The sequence below is a fragment of the Miscanthus floridulus genome, chromosome 14 (genome assembly GCF_019320115.1).
Source record: "Miscanthus floridulus cultivar M001 chromosome 14, ASM1932011v1, whole genome shotgun sequence".
NCBI lineage: Eukaryota > Viridiplantae > Streptophyta > Magnoliopsida > Poales > Poaceae > Miscanthus > Miscanthus floridulus.
Genome location: NC_089593.1, coordinates 24830717 through 24847921, shown reverse-complemented (window position 1 = coordinate 24847921; position 17205 = coordinate 24830717). Strand labels below are relative to the sequence as shown.

At 44.7% G+C, this 17205-nt stretch overlaps 2 protein-coding genes and 1 pseudogene across 4 annotated transcripts; 2 read left to right on the top strand and 1 right to left on the bottom strand.

The window, feature by feature from the left end:
• Positions 1–456: 456 nt before the first annotated feature.
• Positions 457–7686, top strand: LOC136505425 (filament-like plant protein 3). Of its 3 annotated transcripts, XM_066500580.1 has the most exons (6): positions 457–553; positions 637–866; positions 2784–3002; positions 4023–4314; positions 4550–6927; positions 7073–7686. In XM_066500580.1, exons 3-6 carry the CDS (start codon positions 2886–2888, stop codon positions 7421–7423), a joined length of 3138 nt encoding a protein of 1045 aa, XP_066356677.1. In that variant the 5' UTR covers positions 457–553; positions 637–866; positions 2784–2885; the 3' UTR covers positions 7424–7686. The 3 variants fall into 3 exon arrangements, with proteins under 3 accessions (XP_066356677.1, XP_066356679.1, XP_066356678.1); XM_066500582.1 differs by lacking the exons at positions 457–553; positions 637–866 and adding an exon at positions 970–1211; XM_066500581.1 differs by lacking the exons at positions 457–553; positions 637–866 and adding an exon at positions 1278–1599.
• Positions 7687–10379: 2693 nt separating this feature from the next.
• Positions 10380–14476, top strand: LOC136503206 (protein ACCELERATED CELL DEATH 6-like; annotated as a pseudogene).
• Positions 14477–16177: 1701 nt separating this feature from the next.
• On the bottom strand, positions 16178–16978 carry LOC136503204 (uncharacterized mitochondrial protein AtMg00810-like). The gene has a single exon (XM_066498356.1). It carries the CDS (start codon positions 16976–16978, stop codon positions 16178–16180), a length of 801 nt encoding a protein of 266 aa, XP_066354453.1.
• Positions 16979–17205: the final 227 nt, after the last annotated feature.

Sequence of the window (17205 nt, the reverse complement as noted above, 5' to 3'; positions counted from 1 at the left end):
AAAGAAAATGCTACACTAACCCAAAGCTAAAATTTTTCGCATCTAAACGGGTCCTTAAAATCATATATTCCCCACCGCTTATACGCCCTGCCTACGTTCTGATTCTCGGAAATGGTGCTGTTGTTGGCTTTCGAATAAAAAATAAATAAAATGGGGGCCACTGCTGGCCGTTCTCGTTCCGTTGCCGTTACGGGTTGCGTTCCCTGTTCCCGTGCCACTGCAGGCTCTGCCCGTCCGTTGGCCGTGGCGACCGACCGACCGACGGATCCTCCGCTCAGTGCCTGTTTCCGCGCCTGCCTGCGGCGGTGCAGCCTGCGCTCCAAAGTCTCAACGCTCATCTACACAACACAAGGCTTACACGTCTCGTCTCAAAGATAAACAAAACAAAAGCTTACGTTACGTCTCCAATAAAAAGAATAAAAATAAAGCCCAGAGAAAGCAGAACATGTCATGCCAAAAGAATTTTGGACAGGAATCCCCGCGTCCCGTAAGTTAACCCGTCGCTGCATCTCGCAATCAGGCGAATCTTTAACGACTAATGCAGGCAGCAGTGGTTAGTAACAATGCACTACTGTTGCTTGCTAATCCGATTCCTAGCAGAACCACCAGTCTGCAACTGTACTCAACTCAATGCAGTCGACTGTTGAGGCAGCTGAGCGCCTGAGCTAGGAGTCCGGGAGAGGGAGAAGGGGGGACCGAGAGGAAAGCACACAGCAGCAGGTGGCCTGCTGGTTTGCTTTGCTTGTGGATTTGAGGCCCCCGCGCGGGAAGGGAAGGAACAGGAGCAGGAGCGCTGAGCAGAGCGAGCACGGAGCAGGAGGAGGAAGACGCCAATGGCGCCGCCTAGTATTCCGACCGTATCTACGGTACGTACTACTGCTAGTACTGGTACTACTAGTAGTGCTCCACTTCATTTTTCTCTTTTCTTGGCTCATTTCGGATGCGGGGGAGAAAAGGGGGCGGCTTTGGATCCTCGCATTTATCGCTCGCTCCGATGCACCATCGCACGCGCGCAACGCCGCTCCACGTCTCCACTCCAGTCGCCTCGAGGCCCGAGAGCATTCGAGGAGGGAGGAAGGAGATCCGATTCCAAGCCGAGCAGAGCTCCCCCACCGGCCCCGCCGTACCTGCAGCCGCTCGCTCAGCTGTGCCGCTGTGCTGCCTGTGGACTCCACTCCACCCCCTCACATGGCGAGAGAGGAGAGCCGCAGGTGCGGTGCGGTGCGGTGGTGCCCGCTAGTAACTAGTAGTCCCTTTCACCTTTTTCCCCTTCCCCAGCTCGTGTTCTTGGGCGCTTGTCCGCCTTTGCTTGTTCCTTGCGCTCTCCTCCCCTTCTCCCCTCTCTCTTCTCCCGTCCTGTGAGCAGGCAGTGAGCTGGCCGGGCATCGGGCAATGCCGCTTTTCCGATCCCACCTGCGCCGCGCTGTCCTACTGACCTAAAGCGGAGATACGGAGGTAGAGGAGAGAGAAAGAGGGAGGCACTGAGTTCGTGAGTTGAGTTCAGTTCTCTCACGGAGAACGAGCGAGCGAGGGTGTGTCCTTGTGCGTTCGCTCTTGTGATGCGCGGCATTCTCCGTGCACCCGTTTAATTCCGCCCAGGTACTCCTATCTATGAATATCAATGCCGCCATTCATGGCTTCTCCCCTCCGTCCTCCCCCAATCGTCCTTGCTTCTTGCTCGCTCGCTATGCTGTACTAGTACTTATTACTCCGTATCTAGTACTGCTCCTCCTCCATGGGGTTTCGGTTTCCTCAAGCGCCCCCGCGTTTTCTTTCTCTCTCTCCGTCGCTCGCTCGGTTTCTCCGCTGAAGTTGGGTTCGGCTCCGGGAAAGATGGGATTTTGAATCGATTGGCGGCGGATTCCTCTCGGGGGTTTAGTAGGTGATTGATTTCAGACTGTGCCATGTGCTCAATGATTTTGCCTTCATTCGCGCCTCCCTCTATGTTCGCCGCCGGTGGATTTTGATTTCTCTGCTGCCTCCCTCTTCAGCTGGGGAACGGGAGTAGTCGGTGGCCACAAGTTTATTATGTTTTTTTCCCTACTAATTGTACTTGTGAGCTCTTCGCGAGTACTAACCTTTTGTTGCCACTATTGCTCTGATGCGACAGGGGTGTACTTGAGAAAAATTTAATGTTTCTAATACTACTTTTACAGCAATGCCTGCAAATTGTTTTACTTCTTTGGTGTTCTTCGGTGATATATTTTTGGTCCTTGGGAGTTCTGGCCATTGCATTTTTTTTGGGGGGGGGGGGAGGTGCGTCGCCTGTTTTCCCTGAGATTCTACTCTGCCGTGGTCGGGTTTCGTGTTGATGATAAGCAGTGTCAGTGTGTATGAAAATGCTGCCAAGTTTTGCTAAAGAAAGGAGCCGGTGGTTTGCTGCACATGTTGACGGGGACCAATTTTTTTTCTCCTGTTTTTCTTTTCCAAGTTGAATCATCCTAGGCGAGACGTCCTTCTCTTCCTCAACAGATGTGTGGAGCACGCATACTAGTATTTGTTTAGCCTCATTCTATCCGGACCACGGAATTTGGATGCTTATGTTGTATCAACGTGTTAGTTTTAGTTCACAAAATATTCTGATAGAGAAGGATCAGCTGCTATCTGCCTTTGGACCATCATCCTACTAATATTTAATTCCAATAGTCTACCTTTCACAGTTTCTGTTATACAAGTTAGAACTGCATTTTTCATAATTTGTTATCATTTTTTCTCAAGTGATAATTTATACTGCATTTTTTTTATTCATAGTAGTAATCAACATCTCTGCTTATGATGCACAGCTGTCTCTCCAATGCCAAGTGTTGATCTCTCAGACCTGCACATGGTGATAGCCCCAAAGAGGGAGAAAGCAGAAGAACCACTTTTGATCTTTTGAGTGGTTCATGGTTATGGATCGTGCGGGTTGGCTCTGGAGGCGCAAATCGTCGGATAAGAGCCCCGGGGGTAGTGACAGCTCTCTGTCTGTGTCGTCACATTCCGAGCAGTGCTCTGATGATCAGGTTCAGCACCATGCCTTAATTTGTGTCCTGTACATTTTTTTATTTCATCAGTACAGTTTGGTCTCAGCTATTACTTTTTTACTTCATGATAATGTATTAGGAGTTTACCATAATTTTTTTTAGAATTGTAGTTCTTTTCAGTTGTATGACACTAGAATTTCCTAGGGAGGAAGTTTCCTAATATTTGGGTAATCATTGGTAATTTCCTTAGTTCTACTGATGCTAGAACTCATTGGTAGTTGTCTATTAGTTAGGTTAATTAACTCAAGTGGGAGTTCTGTAAACTTGATCTGCTGCTACCTTTCACCCTGATATTTGGCTGGTTGATACACTGCTTAGTGTTTAGTCATGATCCATGTGTTTTCTAACTATAAGAAATTCATATTTCGTTACCCTTGCTAAAATGATCAGCTATTGGATCTTCTTAATTTTTTCTTTTACTTTTTTCCCAATACAAAATAAGCAATGAACACATTTGAGGGATTAATGCAGATTTTACTCGGTCTTATTTTTCAGCCTATTGTCTCTCTTCGCCTTTAAAACTGTTGAATTACCAGATGAGAATGCCACCTTTTCTTTTCAATGAACATATGGAATTAGTACCATCTGATAATTTTCTTTGGCCACATGATTTAGCCAGCTAGCTTTGGCAAAAGGAATACAATGAATTATTGAGTAAATAGATTTTAGGTCTCGGAAGTGACATTTATTTGACAGTTTGACTTAAATTTCCCTAGGGTATTAAGTTACGCAACATCAATCCCATTAAATGTATTTTTTGTTAACAATCAAAATCTTTGCATTCAGTGAATGATTTGACCACTCAAATGGTGACGAGTATGTCAGCTAAGGATTTTTAACTTAGTCTAGACATAGATAACTTCTAGTGCAAACTCTGGGACACAGTTTGAATGCTGCAATGAATGATTCACTTTTTTCTATGAAAAGAGTTGGTATATATGTTAAACAGTTGAATCATGAGATTTAAGTCCCATCTCAGATAATGTTTTGCGATTTCAGGGTCAATCTCAATCCCCTGGAGCCTCTTCAGGAAGTAAGTATGATTACAGCCAAGAAACTGGAGCAGCAAGATCCTTGAATGGCAAGCTAGCAGCAGGGGTCAATTTGAACAATTTTAATCCAGAGCATGGTCAATCATTAGAACAACATGTGTCCTCCAATGTTAGAGATGAAGAGATCAAGGAGACCTTGGAGAGTTTGAACTACAAACTTTCTGCTGCGCTTTCGACCATCAGAGCAAAAGAGGACTTGGTGAAGCAGCATGCTAAAGTCACAGAAGAGGCTGTTGCAGGTAACTTTTTTGTTCCTTAATAAATTCTCTCGAAGTGAGTGCAAAAAATATTTTGTTTTTATAATTGAACCTATAAAGTCATTGTGAGAGTACAGTTAGATCCATTTCATCCTTTTTCTAGTAATGAATTGCAAACTTAAATTTGCATGTGTGAGTGTTGCAAAAAATGCATGTGTGACTGTGAGAAGTTTGCTTTCATCCTATGTAGCCATTCTCTTAATCTTGTTTCTGGTAGGTTGGGAACAAGCTGAAGCTGAAGTTACTACTCTGAAGGGGCTACTTGAAGCTTCTTGTCAGAAGAATGCTTCTCTCCAGGATCAAGTCAGCGACCTAGATGAGGCCCTCAAGGAATGCGTCAGGCAACTGCGGCTGGCAAGGGAAGAACAAGAGGACAAAATCCGTGAAATAGTTTCCAAATCTCTGGTGCCGCAGTCTGAAAACCCTGAGCTCCAAAACCATATCGCAGAGCTAAAAAAGCGGCTGGAAGTGACCAGATCAGAAGCGTCATCTTCCATGCTATTACAGCATGATCTACAAGAAAGGCTTCAGGCAATTGAGAGAGAGAACTTGGACCTTAAGGCCAAGCTTCAGGCAATTGAGAAAGAGAATATAGATCTCAAGGCCAAACTTCTGGTACAGTCCAAGGATCTGAAGATACTAATGTTGGAAAGAGATCTGAGCAACCAAGCAGCGGAGACAGCAAGTAAACAACACTTGGAAAGTGTTAAAAAGATTGCCAGGGTTGAGGCAGAATGCCGCAGGCTACAGCATCTAACACGGAAAACAACACTGAGCAATAATTCTAGGTCTACACAAAACAATTGCTGCATGGAATCACTGACTGACAGCCAGTCCGACCATGGGGAGCATATGGTGGGTGTTGATAATGATCTGCAAAATTCTGACTCATGGGCATCGGCTTTAATTGCTGAGCTTGATCAGTTCAAGAATGGCAAGGATGGTTCAAGAAATATTGTGAACAATCCTGTTGAGATTGACATAATGGATGATTTCCTTGAGATGGAAAGGTTAGCTGCATTGCCTGAATCAGACGGTACAAGCTCTAGCTTTGAAATGGAAACAGATTCTGACAAGGCTGTCGCAAGAAGCAGCTCCTTGAAAGTCGAAACTGAAGAATTGCAAAACAAGGTAGCAGATTTGCAGGAAAAGTTTGAAGCAATTGCAAGCGAGAAAAGGGAGCTTGAGATGGCACTTATGGAGGTTAGAAATCAGCTTGACATTTCCTGTGATGCGCTAGTGGCAGCAAAGAACAGGCTGGTCGAAATGCAGATGCAGTTGGAATCAGCAAATGACTCCAAACTTTCTGCTTTGGAAGATGTGGAGCGTTTGGACTCTGAGAGGAAGGCTTTGGAGTTGCAGTTGGAGTCCAAATCTGTAGAAGTTGAGGAACTACTTATGGCTGTTGCTTCGTCGGAGGAAAATGCAGAGCAGAAAGAGTTGGAGTCACAGTTAGAATTGATGTCAGTACAAGCTACAGAGCTTCGCCTGACTGTGGCATCACTGGAAGAGAGAGTTCAGTCTGAGAGAGAGCTTTCTGTGCAACAGAAAGAAAATGCAGAAGCCATGTTGAATGCTAAAGAAGAACTCGAAGCACAGCTGTGTTCAGCAAACACTGAAATGGGGAAACTGCGTGACCTTGTCAAAGCACTAGAGAATGAAGTAAAAAAGGAGAAGGCATTGCGTGAAGAATTAACAGCACAGTTACAGATAAAGGTTGAAGCAGCTGTCGATGCAGTTAAAGAATCATTGGAGGCACAGCTGTGTTCAGCAAATACTGAAGCAGGGAAGCTTAGAGATGTTGTCAAAACACTCGAGGATGAGGTAGAAAAAGAGAAGGCATTGCGTGAAGAGCTTGCAGTAAACATAGAAGTGAAAACTAAAGCAGCAAGAACTGCTGAGGCTCTTAAAGAATCCTTGGAGGCACAGCTGTCTTCAGCAAACGCTGAAATACAGAAACTGGAAGAGATCACAAAACAACTACAGAGTGAGTTAGAGAAGGAGAAGACACTTCATGAGGAATTCTCAGCACAGTTAGAGATGAAGATTGAAGCAGAGAGAGCTTGTTCTATGGAGTCTGCTAAAGAATCATTAGAGGAACAACTCCAGTTAGTGAACTCGGAAGCTGCAAAACTGTGTGACATGGTGACTGCACTTGAGCACGATGTGGAAAAGGAGAAGGCATTTTCTGCAGAGCTCCAGATGCAGCTAGAAGCTCTAGAGGCTGTAAAGAAGGTGTTGGAGTCAGAAGCGGAGTCAGCACATCAGGATGCCAAAATTCTCAGGCAGAAGGTGGAGTCATTGGAAGCAAAACTCAAGGAGCAGATGTCGTTAACAGACGAATTCACTGCCAATGTGGAGACTTTGCAGTCAGATAGGATGGCTATGGAGCATAAACTTAAAACAGCAGATAGGGAACTCATAAAATTGACAAACAAGGTGAGCTTGCTCCATAGGGAGATCCAGCAGGAGAGATTGCTGTCAGAAGAGTACGAACAGAAATGCCAAAAGTTGGAGGCTCAGTTGTCAAGAGATAGCCGGGATGCAAAGCTCTGGCGGCTCGCAAACTCGAATGGAGATCTGAAGGTTAAGAAGGTAAATTTCTTCCCTTTCTATAGCACCTGAACCTAATAGACCCGTATGAATTTATACTACTTTAAGCATTTCATTTCAGGAGGATAATTGGACAGACAAGACCATTAGCATCACTGAATTCAAGTCAAAATGTTCATTTTTGTAGGAGAAGGAGCTTGCTAACGCAGCTGGGAAGCTCGCAGAGTGCCAGAAGACAATTGCTTCTCTGGAGCGTCAAATCAAATCACTGACAGACCTCGACAGTGTGGTGCTGGAGCCTGAAAGGCTTGAATCCAGCAGGGACATGACATTGCCACTGGACTTCAGAAATGATGATGCTGAATTTGCTATGTTTACGGATGACTTATACGACTTTGACCTTCCAAACAACAACACAAGCTTCTTTTCTCCACTCCCATCAATCCAGCCCTCGTCCCCACCCTCGGAGATGTCAGTATTCGCAGGGGGGCTCTCGACTCTTAGCAGTTACAGGAGCAAAAGAGCAAGTAGAAGGTGATGAAAAAAAAAGGCTACCCAGATGTCATACTAACAAACAGTCCATGGATGCTGCCATATGTGTAGGTAGGTCGATGTACATTACAGAAACTGATGGTTAGATTTGTGTGATGAACATCCATTTCAGCAAGCGCAGTTTTTATAGCCTGCTTGATGAGGTCTTACTGGCGGTCGTTTGCTGCAAAATGCAAACCTGGTTATCTGTGTGTGATTCTAGTTACAGGAAAGTGCATATTCAATGTTCATATGATGTTTGTATGTGGTGCTGTTCAACTTTGCTTGCATATTCAATCTTTGTTGTGCAGCGTCGAAATTTTCTGTTCATCTGGAAGGTGTGGATATGGTAACAGCAACTATCACGGCAGATGGAAAATGGTCTCTTGCGTTATTGCCCCTACTTTGAAGTGCAATTGTGATTTTATTCTCGTTTTTCTAACTCTATGATTTTGCCCTTCACTACGAGCAATTTAATGCGGTTTTGCCCCTAGTCAACGGTCAAAGCAGGAGCAAATTCATAAAGACTAGGGGTAAAATCGCGTTGACTTGTTCGTAGTGAAGGGCAAAATCACAAAGTTAGAAAAATGAGGGTAAAATCGTAATTGCACTTCAAAGGGGCAAGAACACACACAAAAAACCTTTTTTTAGACCCACAGTATAGACACATACACGAGTCTACCACAAAAACTTGTAGAATAATAAAGAATATTAGCGCTAAATTGGGTATTCCAACCTAAACGTGGAATATCTCAATTTCTACAAAATTTTGCTTCCTTCCTGAAAGTTAATCATTCCGAAGCTTCTCGTACGAAGGTGTCATGCTGCTGAGAGCCTAACATGGGTATGTTAAGTCCTCGGATCAAAGACGTGACAGTCTGACTAACCCTCGACCTGACTAACCCTCGACCGACTCTCGCTCTGAGTTAGCCGGAGGTCATCGAGTGTGCTTGCGTGCACCCTCTAGCAGAAAAGGGATGGCTCGGCCACCCGCAGATGGCCCTCTCTCAAGGAAGTCCCCAATATCAGAAGGACGAGCCAAGAAAGGCAGAGCCAGACACCCTCGCTCGGGCCTTGAGGGCTTGGCCACAACGTGGAGATTCCCAACCTAACAGGAGCCCCGACCAAGCCTAGCGTGCCAAAGAAGCTAAGAGATGGCTCACCTAGGGAAGGCTCCGTTGCGGCAGACAACACATGGCGGTTAGCGCCAGGATGCAGCGGAACGTCAGGGAGTGGTTACGGTTTTGTCGGATGCCAGCTACCAAGACAAAAGATGAAGAAGACCAAAGTCAAGGCAAAAAGCCCTACGTAGAGATCCAATCGCCTTGTACCCCATGCCCTCCTTGGTATATAAGGGGGGCATGGGGTCCTGTAGAAGGGACTGAATCCCAGTCCGAAAACCAGAACTTAGGGGACTCAACCCTGAGAAAATCCTAGATGAAGCATAGCGCTACCCCCTACATCTCTCTCTATATTCCTCCATTGTAAGAACTCTCGATTGAGCATTTCTAATACAAAGAACACCCGGTACTGGATGTAGGGCTTAGAGGCCCAAACAAGCATAAATCTCCCGTGTCTCTAAGTGTTTTGAGTGCTTAAGCCACCGAAGATCTACACATAGACCCATGTCAAGCAACACGATGCTTGGCGTGGTTACGAACCCACGGCGCCTTCAAACGAAGTAGATACAACTTCCGAGGGTTATGTAATTAAATATAAGGGGATTGTGCTATCTGATGCCGAATCCCCAATAGTAACCTTATCATGGTGCCGGTTTAAGTGCTTCTCTGTGTTTTCGGTTAAGTCAATCTGAAATCTTTGGATATGATCTTCTCATCATCTATACATATCACAAGCTGCAAAAACATGTTGGCACTATAAAACTTGTAGAATAATAACGAATATTAGCACTACATTGGGTATTCCAGCCTCAATGCGGAATAACTCAATTTCTGCCAAATTTTGGTTGGCAATAAGAGGTTTATTTGTCTAGGTATGAAGAGCACAGAAGAATTGGACAAGCAACAGCAAGTTAAGAACAAAAGGAACCTGCATGCATGTGAATATGTGATGGTACCTTCATGTGTCTCCGATATGAATTCCAAATCACAGTAGTACTAGTTTAAAGTTTTAAGATGCTAAAATGGAGTGTCTTAGGCTCCAGCTTACATTTCCAAAAGAAGGCCAATCTGTGTAGGAAAGACTCACAAGCCAGCATGTTCGTTTGGCTGTGGCTTGTCGTAAACGATCGTAAATTTCCAGCCGGAACAGTATTTTTCTCCCACACAAACCAGCCAGTATTACTTCTTCACGAACCAGCCAACCGAAGAATATGATGGGGGCCAGTAACAAAGAACAAAAGGCTCTTCATGCAATGATCTGTCCTTTGCATTGTGTCCTCCCATGGATTGGCAACATAATTTAATTATCGTGTATATAAGAACCAACACAGCTCAAAAGAAGTTCGATAGATCTGAGTAAGGAGAAAGCACAAGATTCGGACAAAATAAAGAAGCTAGGAATATGAGATGGATTCCCAATCTAATAATGAAGTATTTTCTTTTTGCGACCGTACTTTATGACTGTCTGTAACAAATTGACTAGTAACAATGAGGAAATTATATCCAAAATACATACTGTAATATATATACCATATGCCGCTTAAGTGCCGAAATCTTGCATGCACCCAAAGTCGGAACAATGCAATACGTTCTTCCCAGATTATGTTGAGTATGCCTGACGGTGTGGTTATTCTTTTCTTTGGATTTTGTTTTCTCATAAGCTCGAGAGTGGGCATTAATTCCTAGCATAAACTTTGTAATGTGTGGTTTTGCTTTGTGTGGAGCCTAGAGGCAAGTGGAGTACTAAGCATTTAGCACCCCTACAATGCTTATATATATAGCAAGTTTGCTCGTTTCAGCAAACAGCAGAAACTCGGTAACCAGGCAGCTGAAGCCACCGCGATGTGTTCCATGAATCCCTTGCTGCTAGCATCAGCATGTTTTTGGCTCCTGGAGGGCACTGAGCTTTCTTCTCAATAGGCAAGATCATTACGGGCCACCAGCGGATGCCGTGGCAACCCAAGCATTCACTGAACTGCTGGAGGGCGACGACACCTCAAGCCCGGCGGCGCCGCATCAGGAAGCTTCTGACGTCGAAGAAGGCACCGATCACACGGCGACGATGACGGCGGCGTGGCCTCCTACTGCTGCACCGCCGCTTCTGGAGGGTGTCACCGTCGATGGCGACACGGCACTACACGTGCTGGCTACCTGTGGAGACGGCGACAGCTTCTTGAGGAGCGCTGACATCGCCTACCGCCGGGCCAGCTACCTCCTGGCCGCACAGAACGGCAAGGGTGACACACCCCTGCACTGTGCTGCCCGAGCTGGGAGGCCCAGAATGGTCGCTCGTCTCATCGCTCTGGCCAGCGGCGGCGAGGACGGCGGCGGCGGCAGCGGAGAGAGGTTCAAGGAAGTCGTGAGGAAGGAGAATGGGAGGAAGGAGACCGCCTTGCACGACGCCGTCCGGCATGGTAGCAAGCCCACGGTCGACCTTCTCATGGAGGCTGATTCGATCGGAACTGGCTTTGTTTCCTAAACAAGGCACGTCGCCATTGTATCTGGCCGTCTTGCTCGAACGCCTCGACATTGCCAAGTCGCTGTATGTCATGAGTGGTAGGAATCTTTCTTATTCTGGACCTAATGGGCAAAATGCATTGCATGCAGCTGTTCTTCGAGGCCAAGGTACAACACTGATATATACATGCATTTAATTTGTTGATTTTATCTGTATGCTTAATTGTTCAATTGGTCAACATGTGTTGCTTAAAAAGTATTGTTGAGTTTTGAAAAAATTCATACAGAAACAAAATGATATTTGGCAACATGATATTATCTTACATTTTCAGTATAAAAAACAACATGTATTAGGTTTAATTTTCCATGCAAAAAAACTGCGATGTTTTGTATACTCAGCTCCACAACGATAGAGAATTCTTTAATATAATTATATGTTGCAAAGTATTATGAAAAGTTTGAAGTAAAAGATCACACTTAGTTATTGTCTGTGACTCAATATCATCAACTACAATACAAAGATATATTAAATTATTTTACTATTAGTGATTATTACTGATTAGCGGTTGCTAAGCATCCACTTTAATCCTTGCGAGCCCACTAGAAAAACAATGGTAAATATTAAAATACTCATAAAAATTAGAAAGATCTAGCCATCAATTTGGTAAATTCTAATAGCCACTAATAATAATAGCTTTTTGATCGATTTTGTTTTCTAAAATTTTATCAAACTTACATATAAAGTGTATATCCACCTCTGCCTTATTATAAAACATAACAAAATTAAAGTAATCCTCTAAATTTTTATTTAAATTACCCACTTGTCATAATAATAGATAATCTAAGTAACCTCTTGATGTCTAAATTACCCATCTCGTCACTATAATATACAATTTAAGTGAGCCTTTGAATTTGCATACAAATTACGCACTTCTGTCACTTTTATATGTAAACTAAAATATGCCCTCTCGAATCCACGTCTAATTATAAGAACAGTCTGTTATGAAGAAATAAGTAACCATAAAGTATGCCTAGCAGCCTATGCAACTTCTATCACTACAGTATAGAAAAAAAAACTTAAAGTAATGTGTCATCCCATGTCATCATGTAGAGGTCAAGTATAGGAGCATGGATGAGCGATAAATATACGCTTTTGCATTTTAGCAATCATGGAAAAATGTCCTCTAGATGATTCACCTACCAATGACACTAAAAATACATTTTAAATTATATTATTAATACCCACGATAATAATTTATGTATGTCTTTACGTTATATAATCTACACATGTGATGAAAAGGAGTAAGCAAGACTCAGGCCCTATTTGGTAAAGCTCAGATTTGATTACGGTTCCTCTGTGCAACCTAGTAATGAGAAGTCGTTTTTCTTTCTCCTCTTAAAATGTGATAGGAAGCCGCCCAACACCGCCTCGCGCCACAGCCGGCGCCGAGGAAGGGAAAACGAACCTCCTGGCTGTCAAGAAAACTACAGGCTTATATTCTTGTAATTATAGTGCAATAAGGTTCTCGTAAAGAATCGTTCTCTTAATTAGAAACATGCTGACAGATATCCATATTCAGTGTGGCACTCAGAATCTAGAGCTTACCAATTGATAGACTACTATCATATACAATTTAAGTTTATATTTACGTAGGGTTCTTGTTTGCTTGGTTACAAATTAAACCTAGCTGCTACTAAATGAATAGAAGAAGGCAGTAAACAACAAGTGTGTTGTCATTGGCAGAGATGACAAGAATGCTACTGCGTTGGAACATTGGCCTGACAACACAAGGGGATGAAAACGGGAGCACACCCCTTCATTTCGCAACATCAGTGCTGCGCCCAAAAGCTGTAAACTACTGGATCCACCGCCCTTGGATCAGTGGTATTTGGCATCCAGGCATGCCTTTCGAACAGGTGCTGCAAGCCAACCTAGCCCCAATGTTTCAGTCATATAACGAGGGGCTATTCCCAGTGCACATTGCTGCCAGCATAGGATCGAACAAGGCCGTTGTCACATTTCTGCAGAAGTGTCCCAACATCGCTGGGCTGCGTGACACGAGAGGAAGAACTTTCCTTCACATCGCTGTCGAGAAGAAGCGATGGCATGTAGCCTCTCGCATGCTTGCAAAACTCCGTCGCTGTCGTGGATTTGGAACATGCAGGACAATGATGGGAACACTGCACTACACTTGGCAGTAAAACTTGGGTTTCGGGACATATTTTGCTTACTCTTGGAGAACCTGCAGGTGAACTTAAATATAACTAAACAATGGGGAAACTCCTCTAGACCTGTCGGATAGTAATATTCGTGATGGATCTTTTTGTTCTTGGGTAAGCAGTATATTCATATTCATACTGAATATAATACTGATAGCATATATATATATATATATATATATATATATATATATATATATATATAACTACTACCCTGTAGCTGGCTACAAAAATAACTTATTCTGTAGCCCCTTTGAGTTACGATAATTACTATGTTAATTTATGAGATTATAGTAACTCCTTACTAAGTGGTTTACTATAACGTTATGGTAAATATCTCCATGTGTTATAGTAATCCAACTATCGTAAATATGTATTGACATTATCGTAAATTAGTATATAAAATTATCGTAAATGGAGATGGCTACATAATAACTTATTTTGCTGAATATACTCTCCCTATATATAGAACTATATATATATATATATATATATATATATATATATATATATATATATATGTGTGTGTGTGTGTGTGTGTGTGTGTGTGTGTGTGTGTGTTTTTTCTTTTTCAGAATCCCAGATTCTTGATCAATAGCGCATTAAAGTTTTGTCATGCTAAGCACGGTAACCGTCGGATGGATCACTTTGAAGAACAGTACATTAAGCCACCGGATGAAAAGGAAGAATCAAAGAAAATGACAAGTTCCACGCGGACTCTGGGCCTCGGCTCAGTGCTCATGGCAAGTGTGGCATTTGCTGCAAGTTTCACTCTACCTGGAGACTATGGCGACAATGGCAAGCCAAATCTGTCTGGGAGATACGTCTTTGACGCGTTCATCGCCGCCAACTCGCTGGCGTTCGCTTGCGCCGGCATGGCTACCATCAACCTCATGTACTCTGGGACAGCTATCGTCGATGTCCCGTTGCGCATTTGGCCCTTCGACATAGCCATGTTCTTCGCGTTTGGTTCGGTCACAAGCCTGGGCACAGCCTTTGCGTTAGGCTTGTACGTGACTCTGGCTCCGGTGGCTTATATGACTGCAACTGCGATCTGTGTGGTGGCGTCTGTTGTGTCTCTCTGCGGATTCATGGACCCATTGCGAGGCCGCGCAGTAGCAAGAGCGTTGTATGCTAGAATGGGGAATCAGGCGTTGCTGATCTTTGCACGCATTATCATCCTCCGAGGAGCAATGGTCTATTGGTCCTTGGTAACAAGCTTCATTTCGGCAGCGATTTCAGCTAAACATCGCCAGAAATGATCGCCATCAAACATACGTGGGACGGAGGTGAAGATATGAAATGGGAAAATTATGTTCCATACGTGTGTGCACTGCACTATATTAGTACATATCGGTACACAATTGGGAAATAACGATTTTTTGGTGATTTATGGAAAAAAAAATGTGTGCAGCGTATACATTTTGAGAAAACTAGTAGTCGTGCACGTGTGGCACACACATGTTTATTGTTGTGATAATCGGCGTGTCCATTATTATAGTAAGATGTGATTTCTAAATTATTTTGTTGATGAGATATCATGACTGTTTTCTTAACCACTCGGTCGCTCCATAACTCAACCATTCGGTTACTCGATCACTCAGTCGCTCAAGCAATTAGACACTCACGCACTTGTACACTTAGTAACTCAATCACGGGGTCACGGCCAATTAGTCACTTGGTCACTCGATCACTCAATCACTAAGCCACTCAGCCGCTTAATAATTAGTCACTTGCCACTCACTGACTTAGTCACTTGGTCACTCAACCACTCTGACACTCGGTCACTTAGTCACTTGCCACTCTCACTAACTTTTTTTTTGGGCCAAGGAACCAATTTTCTCAGAAAATGAGCCACTCAGGCATTCGGCCACTTAGTCACTTGGCCACCCAGTCACTAGCTCGAACACAATAACTCAATCACCCAATCACTCGACCACTTAGCCAATTAGTCACTTTACTTAGTCAGTCGATGACTCGATCATCTCAGCCACCAAGCCACTTAGTCACTTGGCCACTCAGTCCTCGATCACTCGGTCTCTCGGCTACTGGATCACTCGGCCAATCAGACACTTGGTAACTCGATCTAATCACTTGGGCACTCAAGCAATGAGCCACTCCGCCACTCACTCTGTCACTCAGCTACTCAATTACTCTGCCACTCAGTCACCCCGCCACTTGGGCCATGTTTGGGACAGTTTTTTATAGGAGCTTTTCTTCTAAACTTGATTTTTCTGTAAGCCAGATTTCAGAAGAAGCGTAGTGTGAAAAAACTTCCCGTTTTGGTTCGAGAGAGCCAGATGAGGCCGAGGCCAAGGTGGGGCTCACCAAGGAGGAAGAGGAGAGAGGCCGTCCGCGCATTAGACAACGGTGAACCTTTCTTCTCAAGGAGCCGGTCATTGGTAGCAAGTGCAAGTCCGGCTTTGTCAAAGCTGTGTCGCTCGCGTAGCAACTCCGGCGGCGGCGGGAAAGGTCGTGCTACTCCGAGATGGTGTACCGGTGGGGTCAGTCCAGATCCGGCGTCCGGTGGCCAAGCATATGCAGATCCTTCAACCTCGAGCAAGCAAGGAGGAGGAAGGTGCGGGCGCTCGAGCGAGGCGAGACAACAACACTCGAGCAAGGAGGAAGAGGAAGGAGGCGTGAGCGCCGGTGTGGAGAAGGACCAGGGAGGTGTGGGCGCCAGTGAGTACGGCGACAAGGCGAAGGGTGAGGCGGCTGGGGAATCGGTGGGACTTTCTCCAAAGCTAGGACTTTGGCCGATTCTGATTCTACGTGTGAAAGAGTAGGATTAGGGAATACTCGATACATTAGTGTTTACATATATATATATATATATATATATATATATATATATATATATATATAGAGGCATTGTGGGAGGCTAGGTAGACCCACACGTCATATTACATTACAACACTCCTCCGTAGTCTGAACTGGAAGCACCGCGAACATTGAGACTGGACCTAAACTCCGTGAACACGGATGTCGGCGTACTGGGACCAAGTGAGAACGTGCAGGACGTGGACTTCACCGAGGGCGACTCGTTCTCTAACGAAGTGCAGGTCGATCTCAATATGCTTGGTTCGCTGATGCTGAACCGGGTTGGTGGAGAGGTAAACGGCGCTGACATTATCGCAGTAGACCACTGTAGCACGACGGAGTGGGTAGCGAAGCTCTATCAGAAGTTGGCGCAACCAACAGGCTTCGGCGACTCCATTCGCGACTGCTCGATATTCCGCCTCTGCACTGGACCGAGACAATGTAGGCTGACGCTTGGACGACCAAGAGATGAGATTGTCCCTGAGAAAAACTGCATAACCTGAGGTGGATTTGTGTGTGTCAGGACAGCCCGCCCAATCTGCATCGGTGTAAACAGTGAGATCAGCTGGAGAGGTCCAGTGGAGGTGTAGACCGAGATCCAATGTACCTTGAAGGTACCGGAGAATGCGCTTCAGAGCGCTCAAATGAGGTTCCCGGGGGTCATGCATGTACAGGCAGACCTGCTGAACAGCATACGCAATGTCTGGTCTGGTGAAGGTGAGGTACTGAAGAGCCTCGGCAAGACTGCGATACTGACTTGGATCAGCGACTGAAACACCATCAGCAGAAAGCTTGGAGTGAGTGTCCACAGGAGTGCTGCTTGGCTTGCAGTGACTCATACCGGCGTGGTCCAGAATGTCCAGCATGTACTGTCTCTGAGATAGAAATAAACTATCACCTCTGCGCTTAACACTGCCACCCATAAAATGGTGAAGATGCCCCATGTCTGTCATAGAGAATTCTTGGCGAAGTGCTGAAAGCATCTAGGCCCCTAGTTGGATTTCGGTGATTAATGTCAATACAAGATTACTATGACTAACGTGTGTTTTGCAGAGGCAGTTAAGTTAGGTCATGGTAATGGAGATCGATTGGGCAATCGAGGTTGTCATGCCCCTACGATGGAAATCGTTTCGGTTTTCAAAGGATGGACGACAAGGTTAAGGATGACTAG